This window comes from Penicillium chermesinum (assembly GCF_028974085.1).
Source record: "Penicillium chermesinum strain IBT 19713 chromosome Unknown utg000001l:1.0-1975020.0:1.0-1976611.0, whole genome shotgun sequence".
Taxonomy (NCBI): Eukaryota; Fungi; Ascomycota; class Eurotiomycetes; order Eurotiales; family Aspergillaceae; genus Penicillium; species Penicillium chermesinum.
The window spans coordinates 1,380,448-1,406,765 of NW_026695311.1; the positions used below are offsets into that span (position 1 = coordinate 1,380,448).

Consider the following 26,318-nt stretch of genomic DNA (forward strand, 5'->3'; position numbering starts at 1 on the left):
TTCTTTTCCCCTTCTCCCCCTCATTCTATTAGTTGTCTTGTACGGGGGTCTCAATCGCTGGAGAGTCGGTTTTGCTCTCTCGATTCTCTGTCCTCAGATTCCTCCACTGGTCCCTTTTTTTTTTTGCTTTTATCCCCCCCTATCCCCCGTTATCTCTGCGGCCTTAAGGGTTTCCTGCAGATTGCTTACCGAAGATTCTCCGTGCTACAGCCTGGTCTTCATTGTTTCATCCTCGAGTTTCCAACCCGGTCGTTGTGACCTGGGTTCCCTTGACCTACGAATCCCATTCTCCTCCAACCGTTGACCCATCCCAAATCCGACCGGACACCCGTTGCGCGCGCCCCTCGAGAGACCTCGAGATATTATATCAACGCAGCTCAGAAAGGTAATGATTCCCTCCATGCGTCATTTTACTCCTTGGGGGGGGGCCAAGCCAGTTGCCTCAAGGCGACTTGCTAGCACAGGCACCCTGCGCAACCTAATTTGCCGACACCCACCCCTTCCCGGTGAACCCGTTTAAGGCTGACATTTTTCCCTTCTCCAGATTCCGCGAGAATTTCTTTTTTTGCCCCATAGCATACCAGTCATCCTGCGACACTTGACTGGGAACTTTATCTCTTAAGAGAGGGTCAGTAACCGACATCAACGACTTTCTCCCACGCCGAACCCCCGCGTTACCCCACATATCCACCTCAGATACCTCGCAACGTTAGTCTGCAAAATGGCAGAAACAGTTCTTTTTATAAAGCATGAATCTGACGATTTTAGCAATCCTTTCATGATGTCTCACTCCGGTTACATGGGTAACCATTTCGGGCACTCTGATGGAGTGGACCCTTCAGACCTAACCATGCAGCAAAATGGCTTCATGCCCTTTTCCTACGGTTCGCAGCAGAACATGTCTTCGAGCTTCAACTTCGGAAACTCGGGCATTGATACTGATGAACTCCTGGATCTGGAAATCAGCGCCCCTAACGGCGGCCACCGTAGCGACAACGTGAACTACATGCAAGACCAGAACGCTGGTGGTATTGCCATGAGTCATCAGAGCCAGATGTCCAACCTGTACTCCAATACCCCCGACAATGCCCCCATGGCGAGCCCTTTTGTTCAGAACAGCTTCAACTACGAGCAATACCGCATGAACCAGCAGAACCCGCATCTGCAGCATGCCAGCTCGTTCGAACAAAGTTACATGAACTCGAAGTCCCGCCCAGGTCTCCAGCAAATGGACCGTACCTCCTCCGAAAACCGGACTCCCATGACTCCGAAGACTCCTGCCATGGGATCATTGACTCTGGGAACCCCGGAGTCTGGTAGTTTCCCCGGCCAGCCAATTCGCAATGGCGGCCTGCAACACCGACACCAGAAGACTCTTTCTGGTCAATGGGGATGGAACCCCCGGGAGTGCTCAATCCTATGTGGACTCTCCCATTTCTTCCCCCAACCAGCAGCATCATGCCGGTATTTCCGAGATACTGTCGTCCGGTAAACATGCCTCTCTGCCTGCCAAGGTAGACCTGCCTGGTAGTTCTCAGGAATTGGAAACCCAAGAGGCTAAGCGCCGACGACGCCGTGCTTCTCACAACCTTGTGGAGCGTCGCCGCCGCGATAATATCAATGAACGCATTCAGGACCTGTCTCATCTTGTCCCCCAGCACCGACTGGAAGATGACAAGGTCCGCAAGCAGCTCGTGAACAACAGTGCCATGTCCATGGCCGGTGCTGGCAACAATGCCGCTACCTCGCTTCTCGCTGGTGGCAATGGCCGCCGAGCTACTCCTGGTAATATCACGATGGGCCTTCCCATTGAAGAGAAGGAGAAAGGCCCGAACAAGGGTGATATTCTCAACGGCGCTGTCAGCTGGACGCGCGATCTCATGTGGGCCTTGCATGTCAAGTACCAGCAGGAAGCCGAGCTTGCCGAGTTAATCAGCAATCTCGGTGGCACCTGGCCCTTCGAGCCTACCGAGGACGAGAAGCGCATGCGCAGTGAGATCCTCGAGGCCTTGGAGCGCAATGACCCAAGCTCCTTTGCCTACACCCGGGGCCCAGGTAGTGGTCTTCGCGTTCCGAAGCATACCAACCTTGCCGGTGACCCCATCCAGGGCGGTGAAACTGGTCTCACCCCTCCCAACATGAGCCCTTCGTTTGGCAATGGCAATATCCCCGGCGCTGCTGGCCAGCCTCAGTACTGGAACAGTGCTGGCCACGCGGCCATGAGCTTTAAGGAAGAGGACGAGTACGGCATGGAGATATAAGAGCTGCTCCCTCCATGTTCTATGCGAGATCGTTACTTGCATCCTTGGCGTATCAGGAGTGAAAGACTTCTTCTTTCTCCATGTTTTTTTTGTTTCTTGTTTTCATTTTCTTTTCCTGTTTTTTTTTCCCCATTTTTGGTTCGGGTCTCATCGTCCATCTTCCCGCATTTTCCCGAGTTTGATTATATACATGCTTTTTCGACGTCTGTCTCCGATTGATGATTTATGTTCGATGGTGAATCGGCTAGCTGGTGTCTCCCTAGCTGAGTTTGTCTTGGGCTCTCTTGTCCCAGTGACTTTATGACTGGCTTCGTGTAGCCATCAGCCGTCGATTTCCCCCCTTCTTATTCGCATCTGTGTTTCTGTTGGGTTATGCCTATCGGGTCGATCCGCGCTGGTTTTTGCTTTATCCTATCGATACCCTGTTCTCGTTGAACATGTCTTCCTGATCTTCCATCTGCATGTCTTCTAGGTGCTCTTTGTTTACTACAATGATTCGTGATATTCAACTCCTTGGTTTTTGGATTCTCTCGTTGCAAAGTTTGGTGTTGCTCGTCCATATATGTATGGTATGGCTCGCCCGACCTTGCTTCACCCTAATTGAACCCTTCCTTTCCGCATGTTGCTTAAATTGCTCGCTCTTGTTCGCTTTCTTCGTGATAGTCTTTGTAGGTACCAGACTGTTATTAGATGTGCAGATAGCAATACATAGTCCGCACTTTCGCATACGAAGCTCTCATGTACCCAATGATCACGCTGCTCGTATAGCCCTTCTTGTGCGAAGATCTCATCCCAAGAGGAGCTGACCTATTGCGCAGACGAGCGACTGTAATCATACCCCCTGACAATCCTAGTAGAAGGTCATCAAGTCAGATTATTCCGATTCCTGCCGGAGGAGGCTAACTCACATCGACCCTAATGACTCGCAAGGTCGCTTGGTCTAAAGGTACTGGCTCTACCCCCTAGGCTGGGTCCATAGTGGGAAAATCAATATTTTGTGGGTGTGAAGGTTAACTGGAGCACGCTCTATCCATAACCTTCCTTCCATTTGGTAATGACTCTCCATGTATTTTATAAATTGCAGTCCCGCGCACTGTCTCCAGACTTGCTCTAGTTCTGTAAAGCTTGAATATATACGATACTTCTAGACTGGGGAGCTGATAGTGAAATATAAATGTCTGAAGCCATCGTGTGGGGTCCTTCCGGCAAAAGTGTACATCCATGTACCAGTCGCGCGCCGCCTTGTACTTGGAACCGCATTATAAAGGATACAGGAAGAACTTATTCTCCAAGTCCGTCAGATCAAGTAAAGAAACATCGACTTTGACCTTGACCGTCTCCCCATTCGGATCTCGCCTTTCAATAAATCCCTCGCCATGGTTTCCCTTCTCAGCCTGCTCCGCAATCCACATCCGCCTCTCCTTGTTTCGCCTCGCGAGAACAAACCTAATAACAAGCAGCAAAACCGGCGTCAGCACAAAACTTACAACGATGGACGCGATCCAAGACCCGTAGTACCGCGGGCCGCCCGTCACCCACATCTGCGGCGATATAATGTTCGCAATGCCGTACGCAACCATGAAGATGGCGTTGCGGGTCAGCTTCTTCGTATAACCCGCTGAACTGGATGACGCCCAAGCAAACGAGATAATATACGTCTGCGCCCATGTGCTCGTTGCAAGAATAAGACATGCGAGCAGCGGAAGCGTCTGGTTCCAGTCCAGGGCTACCATTCCAATACCTCCTGCGATGCCGGGGAGGACCCAGAAGGCGGCCCACCAGGCACCGTACCCCGGGAACAGGCGCAGGAGTATCCAGGCAACAAGTGAGACGGCGACTGCGAAGCCACCCGACGCCACTGTAACGAGGGTTGAGCCGAGGTTGCTGACTCCTAGGTCTACTAGGAGAAGACTCATTTGGAAGGTCAGGTTGTTGGCTAACATGAGGCAAAAGGAGGCGAGGCCGAAAAGCCATGAGATGGGGTCACGGAGGGCTTCGTAGAACTGGTGCTTTTTAAATGTCTTTTGTTCGATGGAGCTTTTTGTGGTATCGTGCACTCGGCGGATCACCTGGACTTTCTCCTCGGTTGTTAAGAAGCGGGCTTTGGCTGGGTTGTCGGGGAAGAAGCAGTAGGAGGAGATGGAGAGCAGAAAGGTGACGCCGCCTGTGATGATCATGAAGAATTTCCAGGGAGCGATGGTTGACTTGCTGAACAGTAACCCGTAAGCAATGAGACCAGCTGGGATTGTTGAGCCGACACAGGAAATCCAGAAGATCGGCTGGACTTGCTGGAGCTCGTTCGGCGTGAAGAACATGCTCATGCTTGTCTCCATCGCCGGAGTCAGCGCGGACTCTACAAATCCCAGGAAAAAGCGTAAAGGAATGAGGCCGCCGTAGTTGGTTGCTGTACAGTGCAGGAGGATAATGACTGCCCAGAGAAATATTGAACCAGATACGAATTTGCCTAGCGGCAGTCGCTGGATGAGATATTGACCAGGTATTTGTCCGACAATATAGCCTAGTAAGCGTTGTTAGCCGAATATCTTTTTTTCCCCAGCACATATTCCAACACAGGCTCGTCAGAGGTACCCACCAGTGTAGAATATCGTGTTCAGATCATTGTACTTCTTATCCGATAGCTTAAAGTCGTCAAGGAGGCCGAGAAACACGGCTTCGCTTAATGTCGCTTTATCAATCTGTTAAAATGATTAGAGAATTTGCCTTATCGATAGAATTCGCCCCCCTCTTACGAAAAGCATCAGGTTGATTGCGATAACCTGAAGGAGAAGACAGGAATACAACTTTCGCTTCAGCCTCCCGGTCGCTCTTGGGGACAGAGTATCGACCTCGGAGCCCACGTCTTCAAGAAGCGTGAGTGTCTCATCAGCTTCCTTCGAGGCGACTGTTGCTAGGTGCTGTGAGGATGTCCCTAGAGACTGAGCCTCTGCAGACAGAGCCGTTTTCTCCGCTGACTCCTCCATGGGAAACAAGAATCCAATAATTAGTGGTGGAGAAGCGGTGGAGGGGTATTCTTGTCCCGATTCATCTTCTTTCGAGTGAAATCTTTAGGTGCGTAAGACTCCAGCGCTGATGTAAGGTGCTACCACCAATGGCGAGTTGTTTGCAATCAACCGTGCAAAATGGCACAATCAGCGGGGGGGCCTTGCAGGGATCGGCGCGATACAGTCCATTCGTGATCCAGGCGGTCAAACTCGCAAGAGTCAGAAGAAACCCTTTTTTGAGGGACACCTCTGTGAAATTGCTAGTACTAGTACTGGTACTGGAATTTGGCCAGTCTGGTTTATAATATACACGACTACGTGGAAGTTACCATAATAGAACCAGTGCGAGCCAAGCTTTCAAACGTTGAGCCCCAACGCCTAAGGTTTGCAAAATTGATTTCTATTGCTTTATTCATATCTCGTAGATCGCTTGAACCGGGATAAACCAGGTGTTGATTGTGCAGGCAGTAAGTCGATGTTAATGTTGCAATGTCCCTCAACGTCGGACTTGAAAGGTATGTGAAGGAGTAAGGTTGAGCCAATTGGGTATGCGTCTCCAAGGGCATAAAGGTGCCAATGTCGGTGGAATTGTGATGGTGAGAGCTGTGGATTGTCATCAAGGCAATGTGTAATAGCATGGCTTCGTTGGCTGCAATTATGTGATTGTAGTCACAATGTTCTGATATAGTTGGTTCGTTATCTCCCAACGGTAGAGATGTGTTATAAACGTCTTGAACAAGCTTGATAGCTTTTCAACCGAGCATGGAGCTAGCCTCCCTGCTTGTTCGCTGGTAAAATGATCGCCGATCATCATGATTATCTTGGTTGATTCCCAATGCAACACCAGATAGCACTTCTTTTTTCACTGTGGCCGATGAAATACCACGAAGCGGATCGGGCGCCGTCAGTTTCCGTCTTTTTGAACACCCGGCCCCTGACGGCTTGGAGTTGCTGTAGAACAGAGATTGTCTCACAGAAACAACAAGCGAAGTGAACATATATCCTCATCAGCGACCGAGGACAGTTCTGCGTTAGAATATTCAAAGCCTTCATGCACCAACGGTGTCCACGGATTGTCGCAAAGATATCATTTCATCGTATGTGCTCAAGAATCCGTACATGCAGCCCAGATCCTCCATATAAATAACCAGTTTTGCTAGTATCTTCAAATGCTCTTTTAGATAGAACTTGGCCCATGATCATGCTCGTGGATCCCGGGTACCTTGATCTCTCCTATACCTTTCATAAGGGTGGTACGTTCTTCAATACCACGCCAGGTATACTGGAATATATAGGGACGCACTTAAAGTCCGCGAAGTGTAGGTCGAGTTTTCTGCGTTGTTGATTGTGGCGCGAAGACTGTTGGATACTTCCCGAAAGTATACTCGACCGTCTCCATGCCGAACTTCGACACACACTCATATATATAAGGGGTGAAAATAGCCGAAGGTGGTGGAATGGCTGAGGAAGGGGAGTGGTTATAGTATCACCCAATATATATGCATTTATATAAAGCATACGGACGCCGGGTGCGTAGATCCAGGGGCCTGGCGCTCTTTTCGCCTCCACCCACCCTTGTCCGTTTCACTTGAACCGGTTCTGACCATTTCGGTATTTCGAACTCGAGTGATCTTCACCATGAATTATATCATGAACTCGAACGGCCAAGTAAGAGGTGCTGGTGAAGCTCAGTGAAAATACCCATCATTTTCACATTAGCATTGATGTCCTCCGATCGGACCCATTGGTAGTTATAATTTAATTCAAGTGAGTTTGGTTGCCAAATCCTGGAATGGTCTCTTCATCGGTATGCTCGCAGAATATTCGTACAAGGGTGTGAATCATGCTCGTAATGTTCTCTCAAGTCTTCAGAGCGACGACTGATTATCGTAAGTGATGTCCGACGTTGGAAGCAATGGTGTTCCAGTATAATTGGTTCAGCAGACGGGCTGGGGTCTTTTCATGTAAAATTGTTGTGCTCTTCGTCCACATGAAACTGACTCCAAAAAGGCAGTCACGCCATGGGAAATTACCCCGGGGGTGACCAGCGTCACATAGCTTGGTCTAGATGGTGACTGGAGATTATCAGAAAGATATAGATCTCCTAGTAAAAGAGATACTCACCTAGAGCTTCTCGCCCGCAAAACTCTTGGCCTGAATTCTGGTAGGATTGGTAAATACGCCACGGAAACCATGCCTTTAATTGCTCCAATAGCACATTCAATGCTATATCCATGGTAGAACACCAGACCCAGACCTTCTTCCAATACTGTGTTTATTCCAGGGTAGAACAAGATAATCGAAATCAAACCTAGGAATAATCAGTCAATACTAAAGTGACGAGGCATATCTCATATAAGATACTCATTACCTGTCAATAGCGTCCAAGGCTGTTTCCATCGGATTTGATTGAATTTGCCAAGAAGGACATACTTCAAGCCAGAACCGAGCTTCAGTGTGTGTTTGATATCTGGAATTTTCTTCTTATCCACCGGCGGTTCATGCCTGAAGAAGCACTGTATTCATCCCCCTCTTCCTTTATCCTTTTATTCTGCTGCGAACAGCTTTCTCTTGAAGCCTAAGGGCGCAGGGCCTATCAGCCTGCCAAATCCTTCGAGCGAGGTAGTAAGGAGGAGATTATATTGACCCGCAGCGTGGCGACACAGTCATAGTGCCGACAGCAGCAGTACGACAAGTTTTTTTAGGCGTGTGGCCAATATCAGGTGGTAGTCGTGGGTACAAGCCTACCCTTAGAAAGTTCCAAGAGTAGAATAAGCCTCTTGAGACAGTAATCCATCCAATGCTTTCATGAGCGGAACTTGGACTTCAGCATAGGAGCTTTTTAAGGTCTTCTCAACCCCGCTCTTCCCGCTCGCACAGTTGGGTTCTTGCTGTTTCGGTCAGTAGTGCTGCAATATCAGTATTGCTAGTCCGTGTGCGTCCATTTGCATCCGTTGGCCGGGTTAGAAGTGCTAAAGGCGTTCGTTTGCGTGGTGTCTGGTGACAGTATATTGGCAAGTTCTGGACTGCAGTGTTGGTTGTAACGGCAGCATATATGTATGGATCAGGCCCCGAATTGGTGCGTATAGCTGTCACTTCTTTCCAGCGCTAGGGTGGCGGGCATTGCAAGATGCTCAGCAGTATGGCTACCACAGTGCTGAAACGAAACTTGTCTTCAGAGTAGTGATATCCTCTTTAAGACAGACCTTTCCACTGGGGAGAGCATTTGAGTATACCAGATACCATAATGACAGTAGTGAGCATCTGTTTTCAATATCGGGAAGTGAATAGCGCACGGCTATTAGAGTAATAGCTTAAAGGTGGTTCACAAAAGATTAGCGTCGATTATCTTGCAGCGACCATCCACTCTCTCCAAAACCACCAGGTATAGCTTGCTGGTGCGTATCATCGCTACTTCCCTTGATCGTGTTTCGGTCGGATCGACGATGTCACAATCGGAGAATATAAACGAATAGTCTGGTATGCCGTATCTTTCCATTGCCATTTTCCTGTCCAAAAGAGGAATCAGAATCACTTTTTTGACATGGCACCAAGTAATCCGCAGATCCCTCCATGCTCTTCCTTCATCCAGTAAGATTTGAATGTATACACACTGGCCAGATGAATGATGGACGGGAGGTAACATTTCACATCTCCACTGAAATGGGTGGATCAAGTTTGATATCGTGCATATAGTACCAATGGCAGCTTGTCACATTGTTAGCTGAATCCCCATAATAGTAGCAACAAAAACTACCTCGGAATGCACGTGCAATTCAACAGAGTACTTTGTAGTAGGTTGTTGGCTGACTTTGCTTGGATCCTGGATAATCATGGTTACTGGAGAGCACAGGAAGGGGTATGGGGGGGCCACGGATCGGGCATGTGGTTTAGGTGCAATGTCAAACTAAATCTCACATAGGTCGGCAGAAGGGACAGATGACCATACCGTAATACAAGTTGACTGCGTCAAGATTTCCTTTGACAGGGAAACTTCAGTGACGCCAACGAGGTCTGTCCAGAGTATCTGGTCCTGTAGTGCATCATATCCATACTGGGCTCGATGTCGTCGGTGAATCTACCGACCACGACCTGCGAGCGTGATGGAGCAATATACTTTGTTATAGTCGTTCTTGGGATGTTCATCCCTGTCTCCACTCTCCCAGTCCACGATTATTGCCACATAACACACCATGTCAGTCCAGGATTCATGAAATTTTGCCAGTGATCGAGAGCCGATTTGTGCAGCCCATCTGTCAAAGAGCCCGTGTTGTACTTGCACAATTAGATGTCGCCATCATGGACGTATATAGACACACGGTATATTGTAATCATACGGTAAATCGTAATTCTTGAAGATGCTGTCCTTCCTCGTTATATATCAACGTTTCGGATCTTGACACCGTGTGAGAATATATGCTGTCATGTAGTGGAGCGTAAGTGGAGGCCAAGGACTCGGAGACCGACCATTTCGGGATTTATATTGATTGGAATGCTCGATCCTTTTAACCGCTCTTTTCCAGAGTCGGCGCGATTTCTTCATAATGATCCGCACGCCTTCTTTGGTCAGGAGCGAGAGGATATAAAAGATCTCCGTTAAGGAGCCACGTCAATGTACAAATCATGAAGGAATGATTTGTGTTGGCAATATTTTTGAAGGGATTGTCATACTGTGATCGACAAATCATCTTCAGTGGTGCTCTTTCGGTTTTCGTCAAAGCTGGACGCCCGCTGGTGAAATGTAGAGTGGGCAGCTTGTCATAACGACCTTCCGGCATTTTGTCCTCGTGACCAGCGAGAAGCCAGTGAGCACTGCGAAGATATGGACCATGTAAACAGTAGTAAAAGAAGCCAGGAAGCGGTATCAGAGAGCAAGGCCTGGCCGAATAGTGAGAAGAGAAAAATTTGGCCGTTGCTATCAGTTGGCTGTCGGTATTGGCACACAGAACCACAGCTTCACCCTTTCACGGTATACCACAACCCGCACAAGCATTCTCTGAAATGAAGTTTCTCTGGATGAAGTCGATTCAAGTTGCTTTTGTGCATCCGACGAGTTGGATTTTGGTAGTAGGGAGTATCTTGAGTTGCTGCTCAGCGCTTACTCTCACTCGAGGGCCACACTTTCCATGTCTAGTCAGATAACATGATCCTAAAATAAGCCTGTCTGCGGGCGAGTTTCATAAAGCTTGACAGAAAAATCAAGTGCCTCCCCCAGACTGGAACATCCCGCGGGTGACTCCGTGCAGTGATGATACATTCTTAGTCTCATCAATCGCGCAGCGGTGTTCGCGGATAATTTTATCTCGCAGACGCTGTTGCAAAGATCTCTAGGAATTTCGTAGACCGGGTATTGCTCAGGATATCACTGGTGACTTCTCTGGTGAAAGTGATGGTTATGGACAGAAACAAGTGGGAAGGCAGGTCAAAAGAAATATACCCCAGGCCATTTGCCAAATATCCGTTTGTAAAGAAAGATTTTGCAGTAGTTGATCTAACTTACCACGTATTGGACAGGCTTTGGTATAACCGCCCAGTCTTAGCAATTTGACAGCACTGAATATACTGTGAGCTGGTAATGCCTTCCAAATTCCAAATAGTCGCGATTCTCCATCATCTTTTGATGGAAGAGCGACATGGACAAACCAGATCCATAAGTCTCCATGATAGATATAGTGAACTCCAATGAGTATCTACATATCATGTGTTCCTATTAATGGGTCCATTGATGGTAGTTGGGTGTGCCAATTGGGAATATTTCTATGCATATGTTGAACAACCGAATTTCCTACTCTAGGAGGCCAGAGAGAATGGTTCAAAATCAAATCTGGGTCCCCAAATATAGGTGCCTCACAGGACGAATTTCAAGACAAAATTGAAGAAAGTGAGTCAAATTGACTTCTGAACGATCGAAAATATGATCAAGTTTATTATTTCGTGTACTTTATTTCTAGGATACAGAAGCCTTGCATATCGCTTTGAGAAAGTAAGATGTTGCCCCTCTACGATATCATATCCATCTCCCATCTTATATCAATGGAGCAGGCAGAATTTGAACAGAGCCCAAATTCCCTTTTCGAATTTGGATCCAAAATTAGTGCTAGGTCAATGACATCTTCCATCCTAACTGGGATATCACGTCAACCCATAAATTTTGGTGAGCAGTGGAATACCGATGTGTCCCCTCCGCTTCAAGATCTCTTCGCTTCCATATAGCTTCAACAGCACACAAAGTCGACGGAACGTTACTCATAGGCTTCTTTTGTTTCAGAAGGGCGAAAAGTTCGAGGATCCTGACACGTCTTTCCTCTGGAACTACGCAGCTGGCTATAAAAAGAGCCCACATTGGGTAGGGCATATAGCAGAGATGTATGCCTTGTGCTTGGTGGATTGATTCGATGATTTCCAGCAGTTTCGGGAGATGGAAACGCTGGATCACTTCGCTCTCCCGTGGCTGATTGCCCACTATGTGGTGCAGATAGATCCATGTTGCTTCTTGGAAGGCAATGGAGTTGAGGTAGACCAATTGAGCTTGGTCGGATGTCTCTCTTATTAATTCGAGTTTGTGTAACCGGCTTTTTAGAGTGTCAAGCAATGTGTAATTAATTTCGGGACGACCAGACGTCAGTTGATCTCTGGCTCGTTCATTTATGGAGGAAATGATGTCCAGTAGTTCTGGCGAAAGACCCATGCAGGGGTCAGCACGTGTGGGATTGCCGGAATTTAGGAAAGGGAAAAGTGAAGAGATTTCGGTCGACCACCGAAGGCTGTCAAAATCGTCCTTTTCTGTATCATTGAAGGGCATAGTTGTGGTTCTTAGAAAGGTATCTTTCTCGATGAAGAAAATATGCACGAACTTTACTACCTCAGGGCTGAACGCGACGTCCCGAGGACCAGGGTAGAGGTTTCTGTAGTACTTCATAACCTGAATAGCACCTTTCATGTGATACGTCCATTCCTGTGTGCTGCCGCTGGCTATCTCAAGCAGACAATGGAACATCATGAGAAGGAGAAGGGCGTCTCGGTCGCATCGAGTTGTAGACGACCCAGGCATTTGATCCTGATGTGTTCGAGGTACCATTCTTCGTAGATACCCAAGGGATCGAAATTTGTTTGACAGGGTCAGACGATTATATCTAGAAATATCGAGGCTACCGCACTTGTTCCCGAGCGAGTGTGCCGCCCATGCAATAGCGATAAAGAGCAGTCCCTCTGACTGGAAACACATCGGCACCAAAACGGATCTCCAGGGATTATCAGAATTTTCCAGAGATCTCCACACGGTACAATTGTTGACAACTTCGCCGCTGTCAGTTTTCTGAGGCACATAATAGTAAATGGGGTCCCAGCAAGGCTACTCACAGTAGTGAAATAGAAAGGAATCAACATCGGCCAAAGGGATGCCGATACTTGACAGCATATGCGGATTTGGTATTGTTGTCTTTCCATTCACATGGAGAGACAATGATGCCTTGAAACAAGGCCTGTTTTGAATCTGGCTCCCTTCATAGAAGTTGCGAATATCCTGCGTTGTCGTGTTGAGCCAAAATCTAGCCACCTGAGGGTTTGTTGGTAGGATAAAATGCGACACTTGGCATGCGAGGCTACTTCCTCTGGATCCGCGGTTTGTAGTCGATCTTCCAAATGCAATGCCCATTGAATGAGCTTCTTCTTCCCACAGCAAGCGGACGCCATAATGGCACAGAAGGCCCCGGTCATGGCAGTGACGGCATGTTGGCTTTCCCTCTGTAGATCTCACATGAGGTCCAAATTCTACATAGAAACTAGTCAAAGTATTCTGGAACCTACCGCTGCACCGTCGGCGCCGCTCTAAGACCACCTACACGTTAGAAGCTGCATAATCACTGATTCCGAAATCTGTTACCTACTTTTACAATTCCAGCACCCTAATCTTGTTCTTCGGATTTTCAGACTTGTCGTTCCCTCCATAGCAAGATCCTCGCTGTATAGTGCATAGGGCGTGAATAGAGAGGACTGAATAAGGGTTCGGAGGCCCAAGATTAAGAAGCGGGGTTTATTATATGCCTAAGTCTCCTTATCACCCTCGCCCGATCCTCCCATGAGCAGCGAGACTTCCCAGGGGATGATTGGGGGAACTTGGCCGCTACAAGGCTATTGGTCGCTGATAACCGAGGAAGACAATACGCGGCAGGAAAAGGCATTTCAGAAACAAGTCTGACCGAAAAGTGCTTAGCTTCCGGGGTTGTTCATCAAGGAGAACGTCATTCACTTTGTTGGTCGAAACAATCTCATGAGAAACTTATCAGCTTCCAGCTAATCTCACCCTGGCTTGATAAATACGCTTTTCTAGGATGATCTCAGTACTATCTAGACATTCCTACCCCTAGCCTCGCCTCTTCACCGCCCGTTTGATACATAACTTGGTCCAATCCCATTGAATTCACAGTGCGCTCTTGACCGGCTTTCCCCAGCCAGGTAGAGCATTCAGGTCTAGGGACACTTCTCGATGAGGATTCGTCGTGTGGTCCGCGGGCGCGACACCTGGCCTCCATTTCCACTTCTGAGCGATTGTAGGGTCCAGACTGCCTTCCATCATTTCAACAATATATTTGCCCAGGACCGGAAGGAACTTGAAGCCATGCGCTGAGCCACCAATGGCAATCTTCAAGTTCTTGTGGCTGGGATGCGGCGTGATAAGGAAGTTATAATCGGGCATATCCCCGTCCCTAAATATTGATTAGAGATATTCAGGGTAGACTGATGAGAATAGGGGGAATTTTGTCAAAACATACCAGCATATCCTTGTTTCGAACCATTCCCGATGCGCAAGATCGGGGACAAAACTCTCCATCCATTTGCGGAGGCGAGCCTCAATTTCTTGTGGGATCCCGTCTCGGGGATTGTCAGACCGGTATCGTGGAAGGGAGATTCCGTTGAGCAATGGCGCATAGTTCGTAACGAAGTGGATAGCTCCAATTTTCATGATGCCGTCTTCCTGTGGGGGGAATAGGATACCTGTTGGGGTATTTTAGCAGGCGCATACTTCGCACGTCAAGCTGCTGGTGCGAACCTCCTTCCAAGTGGTCGATAATAGGCATATTCTTATATTTCTCCACCTCTTCTGGTGTCAGTTGAATATGACCGATTGTGTGGCCGTGGGCGACGATTTGTCCTTGCAGGTCCAAGAGACCTCCAGCTGCAGCGCCAGCCGCAAGTACGATTTGGCTGGCAAAATAAGTGGAACCATCGGCACATTTGACTCCAATACATGCATGATTCTCATCATACAGTAGCTGCATTGCGTGCCCTGAGCCGCCAGAAATGTATTTCACTCCAGATTTCATGGCCTCTTGAGCCATCCTGACAAGACCTTGCCTCGCATCCACCCAAGCCGCATTTGGACTCCAATATGATTGCCATCCCTCAAAGTCACCATTCATCTCTGGCCACTGCTTATGAATCTCATCGGTGGACACAAGGCTTGGAGGAGCAACCCCCATAGCGTGCGCAGTTCGAATGGAGCCATCAATGAAGGCTTTGGATTTCTCACCCACCGCGATTATCCATCCACTAGGGTGATACAGCCCAGAAAACAGGCCCTTTGGATCAGACCAAATTTCCCTAGCATCGGACGCTAGCTTCGTGTATAAGGGCTCTGGGTATTCGGTTCGAATGATCTTGTTGATGTCATTTCCGGCTGCTTCAAAGGATGGCACGGGAAACCGATCGAGCACGATCACATTGGTATAACCTTTCTTTGCCAGATGGTAGGCAGTTGAGGTCCCAAACGTGCCTCCCCCAACGATGATAATAGGCTCAGTGAGTGGGGCCATGGTAAGATTGGCTTTTCTTCTTGGACAACGAGATTTTGCAGGGGATGGAGAATTCAGATATCGAACCCCTGTCTTGTCGCTTTATAACTTGTGCTGCTGTCTGTATCCTCTCAACTCAGCGTCAGACTTTTTTGCGATCGTGCTATACTACCATACCCCGCTCCATGGCAAAGGGCAGCTCGGTGCGCCTTTACCATTCTGACGGCGGACTTCGCACACCAATTGACATCGAGCATAGCATTCCCAAGGCCCGCATGCAAGATAAACCTTAACAAGGACCCAATCGGGCAGCTCTTTGGGTGTTTCAGGTGGGGCAGATAAAGCAACTAAAGTTGGGGAAATCTACTAACGGGCGCTTCGACCTGCCTAGCATTTCGTTATCTGAGCGCCGTTGATTGTCGTTCTCCGCAGCTTATCAGGACTTCACGGCAGGTTTCCGAAACCCATCAGCCTTCTCGGACTGACTGCTCCTACCTTTGTGTATAAAGATACCAAGCCGTGCTCCTGCTATTACGTTTCCGCGATGTGTTTGTTTCCGATCCAGCGACAGAATGTCACAGCTACAAGACCTGAAAGATATGAAGACTCCTGAAGCGCGATCGCCAAGCGAGGCGAATAGCGACGAAGGTTATGGAGAAGTCATTGCTGTGCAAAACAATGCTGGCTTCCATCGAAAATTCACCGCAAGGCAGATTCATGTATGGAAGCTAATATCCTCACTATCCATCCATTGCAGGGGCCACCTAACCGGGCATAGGTCATTTCTCTTGGAGGCCAAATCGGAGCCGGGCTCTTCATTTCGTCTGGCAAAAATTTGCGGGATGGAGGCCCTGGGTCTCTTTTCTTGGGGTTTCTGATTGTATGTTCCTGTGTGTGGGCTGTCCTCCAAACCGTCAGTGAGATGACAATTGCCTTCCCTACCTCTGGAAACTTCATTGATTATGCCGATCGCTTTGTCGACCCTGCCGTCGCCTTTGCTGCTGGGCTTGCCATGTGGCTTGGTTGGACTGCTGTCCTCGCATCCGAGGCCGTCTTTTTCTCCACGATAGTCAATTATTGGGCAAAGGACTCAGTCCCAGAAGCAGTGTGGCGTATGTTCACTTGGCGTCTGCAGACCTTTGATATTATGACTGACAACTTGCATGCAGTGACGATATTCCTGATTGTTATGTTTGCCATTTTTAGTCTTCCAAACACAGTCTTTGGATGGTTCGAATACTTCACTTCCATCATGAAGATCCTGGTTCTTATCATATTCATCATCACTGGGATTGCTCTCATCTTTGGAGCGGGCCCGCATGGCACCATGCACCACGGCGAGACATGGCGTAATGGAGATGCTTTTCTCAACGGGTTCAAAGGCTTCGGGAACAGTGTTTTATTGGCAATCCTGGCAATTGGAGGTATGCTGACTTTCCATGCTCATTTGGAAATGAGATTTCTCTCTCATGCTACCATGTTATTAACAACTGGCCATTTCACAGACAACACCTTTACTGGATTTCTGGCCGGCGAGGCGAAGAGTCCCCGATTCTCAGTCGGCCATGCAGTCTTTCTCATCCCTATCCGTGTCTGTGTTTTCTATCTGACTTCCATGGTGTTGGTCGGACTTTTAGTTTCGCCCTCCAACGATAACTTGTTCGGTACCAGCGGCGTTGCTTCGTCCCCATTTGTCATCGCAATTAACGATGCTGGAATCAAAGGCCTTCCTGACCTTCTGAATGTGATTATTCTCTTTGCAGTATCCGCCATCGCTGCAGAAAGCTTCTTCGTGGCTTCCAGAATTCTGCAGTCATTGGCCCATCAAGGTCTTATCTCCGCATACGTCTCCAAGGTGGACTCACGCGGACGCCCCCCGGGTCTCTTTGGCCTTGACAGGAGCCCTTGCTATTACCCTCACGTATATCAACCTCAGCGCAGAGGGGACGATTGTTTTCAACTGGTTGGCGCAGATTGCTAGCACAGGCTACTTCATGGTTTGGTTTGTCATTGCAATCACTTCCTTCCATTTCCGCGCAGCTCTCAAAGCCCAGAACGATCCGCTGTTCGAGCAAATCCATGCCTGGAAGTGCAGTATCTGGCCAGTTCCACCCATTTGGTTATTGACCTGCTGTTGCTTCTACATTGCATGCTCATTATATCTTGCTTTGTACCCGATTGTGAGCTCCTCTGCCCCATGTCATCACATGGCATTGACGTCTAACTATCCCTGCAGGGCTCCGATACACCCACCGCCTACTATTTCTTCCAATATATGTTCGGTCTCATACTGATTCTTTTCAGTGCACTGGCATACAAGCTTATATTCCGCACCAAGTATCGTGACCCTAAGACAGTTGACTTGCAGACGGGTCGCAGGCCGCTCGGAATAGAAGAGATCAAGCAGCTGGATGACTATGAGGTTATGCCTTGGTGGAGAAAGTTTGTCTCATTTATCCAACTCTGGTAGCTGTGGATGACAAATATCATCAGAGTAACTAACTGGATCTTCAGTATTTTGTTCGAAATAGGACTCGGAAGGCGTAGGCATGTAGCAGGTCGTAGTACTATCGCTTGCCTCGAAAAGTACCCAGGGAAATGTATGCTTGGAGCCTGACTGGGCGACAATTTGCGCTTTGGCATAATTCCCGAGTCTAAACACCCCTCAGTTGCTCCAGTGAGTGATGCTGCATGGAACTCTACCGCCACTTGAGCTTGTTCCAAAGAAAGGGGGGGGGGCTGAAATGGCGCAGGTCCGTCCCGCCCGCGGCCCAAAACACAAAATATCCCAGACCTAGAAAGCATCTTGCCAAAAGAGCGATCGTGGCAACAGCGTCTCGACCCCGGTGTCGCAAAATTCGTGTCAGTAGGCTGTGCAATGTTCCCCATAATGTGGACTGGGATCTCAGCCACGATGACTGCAAAAGTACCGGCTCTTGTTACCCGGGTTAAGCATCGCCAGGCTTCCTTCTAGCCCAATCCTCGACAAAAGAAGATCAATATATGCAACCACAGTAAGCATCATGTATCCTATAACATCACTTGCATTGCATTCAATTATATCACCGGCTGGAATGTATGAGAACGTTAGAACATGCGTGGAAGCAAGAATATCGAGGCGGATCATCAACTCCCTCGTACGCCCGACCGCAAGTGCCGCAATTCTCGATTCGAAGCGGGTAACTTGCTGAAGCACGGAAGATGCAACGGACCATCGGAACAGGATCTCGGGCATTAGTAGTGAGTAGATCATTGAGGGGAAATTCGTCTAATAATCACAGCCATGAGGCTCCAAGCGGGATTGCAGTGCGCCGGTGGTTCGCTCGAGGCCCCGCGTAGCCTACGCTATGATGCGTTGAGATAGGCTAGATCAAAAATACGAGGGCTGAGCCACTCCACCAGCAGAAAGCCCGGGGGCAGCGCAGCCCCACCGGTATATTTGGTACGGCCCCCCCCCCCCGACCCCCGAAGCATCGAGATTGCCATCAATTCTGCCTCTCACGCAATGACGGCTGTTCAGATTCCTCCATTCCACGTGCAGCTGTGGAACGAAGGTTCGTGACGGCTCCGCGCTACCGAGGAAGCCTTGCTAACAGACCGCACAGAGAACGGATGGCGGGATGAGAGCGTTAGCGCCGATGGGCTCTCTTTGGAGACCCCGTTCGCTATCCCGACTGGCATACCTTCCAGTACGCAGGTCTTTGTTATGTGAGAGTCCTCATGATTCATAGGATTGGGAAGGTATCGTGTTAACCCCTCGATAGAACGGTCGATGCGAAGAAGGTTTGGGCATGCCAAGAAACCCGTCAAGTGATCCAGCATGCGCTTCGCCTGCCCGACATATGCTGGGCGAATTATTTGGCCAATGCAAATGGCTACTTTGGCTGCGACGCCACCGACACAGAGGGGGAAATCGACGGGTTCAGTAAGTCGACCGGTTCGCGCGGGTAGAGAGACACAGCTCACGTAGATCAACAGATACATGGGCTTTTTTTGAAGTCAAGCATCTCTTGGACAAGGCTGGCCCAAATGGCAAAGACTATCGTTGGTTCAAGATTGGCATTTTCTCGCGATGGCTGCCGTCAACTCACCAGACTGGCATCCTGCTTCTCAGCTCCGACGAGCATATGTCGTCTTTTTCGTTCAAGCCAAGTCCCGGGAACCTCATAGATCCGTTTTGGCTATATCCTTGTATACTGGGTGATATCGCCCGTCTCCAAGAAACTGCCATCTGGAACATCAGAAACGAAGTACGCAAGATCGAAACCAAGCGCCAATTATCTGGAGAGAGTCCCCAGCCGCACTACGAAAGATTGCATGAGATCGCGCGACATGCCATTCACGTCTCGGAATCGATCGATGTTACCGTGCGGAATCTCCAGGAAATTGTCTCACAGCACCAAATGTATACCAGCCAGTGGAACATGCATCCGGACCGATTCGTCCCCCCGAGTCTGCGCGAAGCGCCGGAGAATCGGGAGATGCAGAAATCACTCATCATCTACCGCAGTCTCAATCGCCGGCTCCAGTTCTTCCTAAGCCACATCGAGAGTATAGGCCACCGCGCCAAGGCGAATGAGAAGCGGCTCCAGAACGAGATCCAACTGGCATTTAACCTGATATCTCAGCGCGATACCGCTGCAACGGTCCAGATTGGCGAAGCCGCGCAGCGAGACAGCGCAACAATGAAGACTCTATCATTTATCACGCTTATTTTCCTACCACCAACATTTATATCGACCATCTTCGGGATGCAGTTTTTTAATTATGATAGTACGGAAGGTTTTGTCCTCACGAGCGATTTTTGGATATACTGGGCAATCGCTATTCCTATCACGATGCTGACGGGTCTTGTGTGGCTCTTCTGGTCTAAGATTTTTCCGCATGATAGCCGCACCACTTTTGAACGCATCCGGCACCCCAGGCATCGCCATGATGAGAACTTGAAGGAAGGGCTTGAGCTTGAAGTTCGGCACAGTGATGGCTCTCCTGTATGATTTGTTGTTTCATGAGCAATTTGGCTGCATATAAATGCCCGTGATGAATCTTATGAATGTCACATGGGGCTATAAACGTGAAATGGCCTGTGGATGTATGTAGTGTCATGAATTCTCTATCTGCTTCTAGATATGCGGTCCATCGCCTGGCCAAGAACAATTCGTCTAGTCTATCCCAGTCTAAACCGAAGTACCGACTCATTGGCAGTGGGCCAAGTCTCAAATCGCTGGACACTCCCGATGTCAGATCAGCTCAAAATGATGTCATTCTGTGGCACGCGGAATGTCCAGAGGAGCCCTGCTATTGCCCCGAAAGCGCACGCAAGCGCCCCTCGATGCTTTTCAACTCCTTCAGTCTGTCCTGCTCGCTCTCCTTCAATAAGCGGAGATGCTCAGTCTTGAGGTTCTGGAATTCCTCGTCGAGTTTCTCGTGCCATGGATACAGAACGCAAACTTGGAAGCACAACGCTGAGCTCGCGATGACAAAGTTTGTCAAGGAGAATCCGCGAGTGATGAGCATTTTGCCTGCTTTATTTGACTTTAGCACGGCCGAAGATATTTGTATGGGCGACCAGAAAGCTTACAAGAATGACCGACACTGCTACCGGTGGCCTGCAATATGTTTGGTGCTACCAGTAAAGACGCCTTCTGCTCCGCGCGCCAGACAAAGCACGACTCCGATACGAGCGGAAATCGGAGTTTGTTGAAAGTATGTGCCTGGAGTTTCACGACTGGTTGCACAGAAATCAACTGAGGGAGGATTGGAGCGAACTCTTTGGTTGAGCCTTGGGACTGAGGAAGTGATTCTTGCGAAAATAAAAAAGAAAGCGACGGAAAACGACGAGCAAGTCATTTCTATACCCCTAGCGATGACTCTGGAGAATCCACCGGGCTAACCGCGGCTGTCGGATCCGAGGGGAACATTTCATTGGCTGGAAGAGAGCACGTCGGAATTGTCTCGGGATTGATAAGCCATTGTCGCCCCTGAAGTCACAAGACAATCTACTGTGAACGGAGATCATAGACGAGGGAATTCCAACTTAGCAATTTTCACGTGATGGGGTTTCAATCGGGTCGTTTCAGCCGGCCTTGTCTGTTTCGCCTCCCAGGAGCACCCGAGGTAAGACTTGGGAGTCCTCAGGAGCCTTGTTGCAGACTTGAAGAACCGATCCTTTACGCTTCTGTTACCGACGGGTAACAAGAGCTGTGCTCAGCAATACCTCACTGTCTAATTCACTAGCCAGTCTTTCCGTCATAGTCGCACCTCGACGCCGATGAGAGCGCGAAAACGCACTGTCCGGGATTTCCGGACGGGCAGGACAGAGAAGCGAACGTTGCTAAATTTCGAAAGGCGACTGTAAGTCCTCTGTTCTTGCGAATCCTGAATGCACCGATCGACATAGCGCTCGAAGTCGTATGCCATTGTTCTTAGATACAGCCATGGACTTCGTCTCCTGTAACTCACCCTAGCAAGTGCCTATGGAAAAAATAAAAAGAAACAAGTAAATAGAGAGTGTGACGTGTCTCACTGGATTCGACAGTCTAGTGTTTCTTTCTCGGGGTCTTCTTCTTCCCTCTATCAGGGGTGGGATAAGCTGACGCCATCGTCTTGTCAAGAAAGGGCTAAATTATGATCCGTGTTGCGTCAGCTAGAGATGACCGAGGAAACCAAGACCTTTGGTATCTCTTGTCAGTAGCTTGCTACCCTGTTCAAGACGTTTGGTAGTTCCCTGAACTTCTTGAGTATAAACATGACATGACTGGGGAGGGCCCATCAATCGGAGCGGAATGGCTGTGCCAAGTGGAAGGGATCACAAAGATTGAAGTGATGTTGTTCTTACATGGCTATACAGGAGCACTGCGGAAAAGATCTTAGCTGAGCGATCCAGCTCGAGCTGTGGCCTTGGAGATGGCCATATGATGTACCCATTCAGAGTTGTTCTAGCGAGCGCGAGCCTTGTCTTATGAAGCGCGTATAAATAAACTTACGAGATTATAGAACATTCGATGTTTATTCGATGAACTACTTTTACGTGATAGCTTTGTCGTCCGATAATGACGCGAGCGCATACTAGTACCAGTGCCCTTAGACGCCAACTCGAACCTGTGTGCTGGTCCTCGTAAGACGGATCTGAGTTCATCCCGGTGCTCCGTATGACTAGAAGCTCTTCCCCGTACAATCAGTGCCAGGACACATACTCTGTCCACCAACCATATGTGATTCCTATTGCCGACCCGCAACTTGAAGTCCGACACAAACTTCTCACGGGAAGATCTGCGGCCCGGAACAAGACTTTCCGGGCGAACCAAGTTTCACCCACAAGAAGCCGCAACACAGCGCGCCTCATTGCGCCCCCCGACCACTCCAATGACGAACGCCTCCGGGTCCAAAAAGTGCGGAGTCGCCAATCGGAAACTAAACACCCGGACAATTAATGAATCGCCCGAGTACAAAAAAGAGGCACACGAGCCTGGCATTTTGCCGGGGGGGGCATCTCTCTCGCCCATCACAGCAATGACTTGCGCGCCCACAAAATCCTGCGAGGGCTGCACCTGCAGCAACAGCACCCGGCCCCCGGTTGCCATCGAAGACAGCGCGGAGGAGCTCAAGCGCCTGCGCCGCCGCAACCAGGAGCTCGAGACGAGACTCAGTCTCGCGGCGGAGTCTGGCACGCGGCGAATCGTTCGGCAACCGGGCCGCACGCTGCGCTCGTCAGCGTGGTTCGAATGCCGCAGTGATCCTGGGATGACGGCGATTTATATGGAGCGGTATTTCAATTTCGGGATCACGCGAGAGGAGTTGATGTCGGGCAAGCCGATGATTGGGATTGCGCAGACGGGCTCGGATATTGCGCCGTGCAATCGGCATCACATCGAGCTGTCCAAGAGGGTCCGGGAGGGGATTCGGACGGCGGGGGGGATTGCGTTTGAGTTTCCGACGCATCCTATACAGGAGACTTCGCGGCGGCCGACGGCGACGTTGGATCGGAATCTGGCGTATTTGGGTTTGGTGGAGATTCTGACGAGTTATTTCCTTGATGGTGTTGTTCTTTTGACGGGGTGTGATAAGACGACCCCTGCATGCTTGATGGCAGCGGCGACTGTGGTGAGTCTTGAGCGTTTCCGTGGTTTTTTTTGCATTAGGGCGTGAGCTGAGATGAGATTAGAATATCCCAGCTATCTGTCTGAATGTTGGCCCGATGCTGAATGGCTACTCAGAGGGCAGGCTATGTGGAGCAGGAAGTGTGGTCTGGACCGCCCGTGAGCGATACGCGACTGGCGAAATCGACGAGAATGAATACATGGATTATATCTCCAGAGGGTAGGTTTCCAGCACGCTTCCACTTTTCCATCCGGTGGTGACCACTAACGATCGGGTAGGACGCCCTCTGTCGGCCATTGCAACACTATGGGCACCGCCTCAACAATGAACGCCCTGGCCGAAGCTCTCGGCATGGCATTGCCAGGATCTGCGGCCATCCCAGCTGCATATCGCCATCGTGCGCAATGCGCCTATGAAACCGGAAAACAAATCGTGGAAATGGTCGAAGCCGACCGGAAGCCAAGTGATATCATGACACGCGAGGCCTTCGAGAATGCCATTGTTGCGAATGCGGCCTTCGGCGGGAGCACGAACGCCCCTATCCACTTGCTGGCTGTTGCCCAACACATGGGCATTGAGCTGACAATGGATGACTGGGACAATCTCGGCTCCAAGATCCCCCTTCTCCTGAACATGCAGCCATCTGGCGAGTACCTGGGCGAGGAGTATTTCCGTGCTGGAGGTCTTCCAGCTATTATGGCAGAACTGTTAGATGTGGGTAAGATTCATGGAGGCGTCCTCACGTGCAATGGGCGCACTATGGCAGAAAATGTCCGCGGAAAACACTCGTGGGATCGCCGAGTCATTCGGCCTTACAGCGACCCGCTCATGGAAGAGGCGGGCTTCATCCACCTAAAGGGCACCCTATTCGATTCAGCGATCATGAAAACATGCGTCATCTCACCCGCATTCCGTCGGCGATACCTGTCCAATCCCGATGACCCAATGGCGTTCGAAGGGAACGTGGTCGTGTTCGATGGACCAGAGGACTATAACGAGAGGCTGGAGACCCTTCCTGAAATTGACGAGAATGCCATCCTGGTCATGCGTGGCGTGGGGCCTCTTGGATATCCTGGCGCTGCGGAGGTCGTAAATATGCATCCACCGGGCAGGCTCCTGAAACAAGGGGTGGATGCCTTGTTCTGCATTGGAGACGGTCGACAATCCGGTACCTCAGCCTGCCCATCTATTCTGAACGCCAGCCCCGAGGCTGCTGCGGGCGGGAACCTGGCTATTTTGCGCAATGGAGACAGGCTGCGCATTGACCTGCCCAAGCGCCGGGTGGATATCCTCATTAGCGACGATCTGCTAGAAGAGCGAAAAAAGGATTTGCAGGCAAGTGGTTATCCACTTGTGCCTAGTGGGACGCCGTGGCAGGAACTCTTCCGCCAGGAAACTGATCAACTTTCGAACGGCATGGTCTTGCGGAACGCCGTGAAATACCAGCGTCTAGCACAAAAGAACCCTGTACCACGACATAACCACTGAATAGACAATACCCCCTGTATATAGCTTTTACATATGAGATGATTCATTCAAGCGGAATACCTCGACCCATTCTCGTTAGACTAGTAGGCCTGTTGAAGGCATCTTCGCGGTTGTCAGTGTGTCAATACAAATGGTTATTCAAGTTGCGGCCGACAAAGCTCGCCATAAGCAATACACCAGATAACGTAAAAGATTTTTGCTCTCCAATCCGGCTCTTCCTGCTTTGCCTTAAGAGTCTATTCGCTACTCAGCTCCGGGTCTAGCGTTGCCGATCAGGCACGCCTAAGGTGGAGCGACTATAACAGATCTTGACTCCGCCGCAATATCGTAGACGGGCTGACCAATAATGAATAAGAATCGAAACAGCATTGGGGATTCTCAGGAATCCCGGAGGGGGCCTAAGGCACGATTTTGCCTAAGTCTGCATGCGACAGGGCCCACGGACACTAGGGCAGCACCGTATCCTAAGACATAGAGCTGAAGAAACCCATCCGGAAATAGCCTTCGTACTTGCTGAGTGCTCGAGCATAAACAGTATAAAAGAGCGATCTACCATGGCAGACAATTCCATCGGCACCAACAAAACAACTTGTTCCTCTACTCGTGCCTTCGACGTTCAAGATCCTTGACTGTACATTATCATTCACAATGAAGACTTTGAGCATTTCCAGCATGGCCCTCGCTGCTACTGCAGCTCTGGCCCAACCTGTTAAGAGAGCCGGCGGCTTTGAGGCAGTGACATTCAACTCCCTCTATGTTGATGTCTCTGACACCATCTGCAACTTTGCATTCAGTTTCGATGACCCCAACACCAACCTGACGGACAACCGGGTCAACTTGAAGTGGTAAGGACTATATTCTTTGAGAGGTCACTGTGTTGATCCTTGTGCTAAGATGTGGTTAGGACACGTCCCAGTGAGCCCCCAGCGGATACCTGGACGAACGACAACAACTACATTGTTTCCTTCCCCGAGGGGGTAGACGATATCACTCATCTGACCTTCACGGTCAAGAACGCCAATTCCCCCGAGAGAATCAATGTGGCCACCAACAATGAAGCTGCAGACTCGGCTTGGACTTGCAGCCCCACTAAATTCACGAATGAATGCCACAGTGTCCGCTCTGTCAAGATCAGCCCTGTCCTTTCCTCCTAACTTGGGGTTTTGCAGTTCAACAGATGTACTCCGTCGTTTTCTCTGCTTCCAAGTATCGGAATAGGTTCTTTGGCATATGCCCAGATATATATTTGGGTCGTGTTTTCTCTGCATAACTATTCTCCTGTTCTTCTTTATGCTGTATTCATCTGCTATTTGTCTAATACTAAGGTTATTAAGCCCATCCAATTTTCGATTGGTAGTCGAATCGGGCCTATCGTTATTTAACTACACCGTACTTTGGGATTACGTTAAAGTCCAACTTGAAATTGTATCTCACACATTAACACAAATATACAACCTATGATATACAGCTAATAACCCCACAAACTCCTTGTTATGCAATCATCAGTGGAAGCAGATAGAATCATATCAGATAGCCCTGATACCCCACCCCTGAGTGATTAGTGTTGACCTATAGGCATTCAGAGTACATCGGGGTGGGCCAGCGTTTGGATAAAACAACATATGTAAGGAGGGTCTCCCATGTGGCATGCCTCTTCGCAGACACAGGGAATCCGT

At 49.4% G+C, this 26,318-nt stretch overlaps 10 protein-coding genes across 10 annotated transcripts; 5 read left to right on the top strand and 5 right to left on the bottom strand.

Moving 5' to 3' along the window:
- Positions 1–721: 721 nt before the first annotated feature.
- Positions 722–2,261, top strand: N7468_000532 (basic helix-loop-helix domain-containing protein; the record flags this gene model as incomplete). The annotated part of the gene is made up of 2 exons (XM_058469829.1): positions 722–1,488; positions 1,532–2,261. The coding sequence occupies 2 exons, from the start codon at positions 722–724 to the stop codon at positions 2,259–2,261; spliced, it is 1,497 nt and encodes a 498-aa protein (XP_058335860.1).
- Positions 2,262–3,520: 1,259 nt separating this feature from the next.
- Positions 3,521–5,242, bottom strand: N7468_000533 (Major facilitator superfamily domain general substrate transporter; the record flags this gene model as incomplete). Its single annotated transcript, XM_058469830.1, has 3 exons — positions 3,521–4,779; positions 4,855–4,957; positions 5,012–5,242. 3 exons carry the CDS (start codon positions 5,240–5,242, stop codon positions 3,521–3,523), a joined length of 1,593 nt encoding a protein of 530 aa, XP_058335861.1.
- A 6,118-nt stretch (positions 5,243–11,360) lies between these two features.
- Positions 11,361–12,314, bottom strand: N7468_000534 (uncharacterized protein; the record flags this gene model as incomplete). Its single annotated transcript, XM_058469831.1, has 1 exon — positions 11,361–12,314. One exon carries the CDS (start codon positions 12,312–12,314, stop codon positions 11,361–11,363), a length of 954 nt encoding a protein of 317 aa, XP_058335862.1.
- A 1,368-nt stretch (positions 12,315–13,682) lies between these two features.
- On the bottom strand, positions 13,683–15,075 carry N7468_000535 (NAD(P)/FAD-dependent oxidoreductase; the record flags this gene model as incomplete). The annotated part of the gene is made up of 3 exons (XM_058469832.1): positions 13,683–13,968; positions 14,035–14,257; positions 14,313–15,075. The coding sequence occupies 3 exons, from the start codon at positions 15,073–15,075 to the stop codon at positions 13,683–13,685; spliced, it is 1,272 nt and encodes a 423-aa protein (XP_058335863.1).
- A 551-nt stretch (positions 15,076–15,626) lies between these two features.
- N7468_000536 (uncharacterized protein) lies at positions 15,627–17,524 on the top strand (the record flags this gene model as incomplete). The annotated part of the gene is made up of 6 exons (XM_058469833.1): positions 15,627–15,773; positions 15,833–16,166; positions 16,224–16,478; positions 16,560–16,934; positions 16,996–17,234; positions 17,291–17,524. 6 exons carry the CDS (start codon positions 15,627–15,629, stop codon positions 17,522–17,524), a joined length of 1,584 nt encoding a protein of 527 aa, XP_058335864.1.
- A 1,035-nt stretch (positions 17,525–18,559) lies between these two features.
- Positions 18,560–20,051, top strand: N7468_000537 (uncharacterized protein; the record flags this gene model as incomplete). Its single annotated transcript, XM_058469834.1, has 4 exons — positions 18,560–18,608; positions 18,660–18,762; positions 18,819–18,979; positions 19,033–20,051. 4 exons carry the CDS (start codon positions 18,560–18,562, stop codon positions 20,049–20,051), a joined length of 1,332 nt encoding a protein of 443 aa, XP_058335865.1.
- Positions 20,052–20,352: 301 nt separating this feature from the next.
- Positions 20,353–20,571, bottom strand: N7468_000538 (uncharacterized protein; the record flags this gene model as incomplete). Its single annotated transcript, XM_058469835.1, has 1 exon — positions 20,353–20,571. The coding sequence occupies one exon, from the start codon at positions 20,569–20,571 to the stop codon at positions 20,353–20,355; it is 219 nt and encodes a 72-aa protein (XP_058335866.1).
- A 559-nt stretch (positions 20,572–21,130) lies between these two features.
- On the bottom strand, positions 21,131–21,474 carry N7468_000539 (uncharacterized protein; the record flags this gene model as incomplete). The annotated part of the gene is made up of 2 exons (XM_058469836.1): positions 21,131–21,232; positions 21,316–21,474. 2 exons carry the CDS (start codon positions 21,472–21,474, stop codon positions 21,131–21,133), a joined length of 261 nt encoding a protein of 86 aa, XP_058335867.1.
- Positions 21,475–22,566: 1,092 nt separating this feature from the next.
- N7468_000540 (IlvD/Edd family dehydratase) lies at positions 22,567–24,642 on the top strand (the record flags this gene model as incomplete). Its single annotated transcript, XM_058469837.1, has 3 exons — positions 22,567–23,157; positions 23,219–23,373; positions 23,433–24,642. The coding sequence occupies 3 exons, from the start codon at positions 22,567–22,569 to the stop codon at positions 24,640–24,642; spliced, it is 1,956 nt and encodes a 651-aa protein (XP_058335868.1).
- Positions 24,643–25,290: 648 nt separating this feature from the next.
- N7468_000541 (uncharacterized protein) lies at positions 25,291–25,796 on the top strand (the record flags this gene model as incomplete). Its single annotated transcript, XM_058469838.1, has 2 exons — positions 25,291–25,487; positions 25,547–25,796. 2 exons carry the CDS (start codon positions 25,291–25,293, stop codon positions 25,794–25,796), a joined length of 447 nt encoding a protein of 148 aa, XP_058335869.1.
- Between the last annotated feature and the right edge of the window lie 522 nt (positions 25,797–26,318).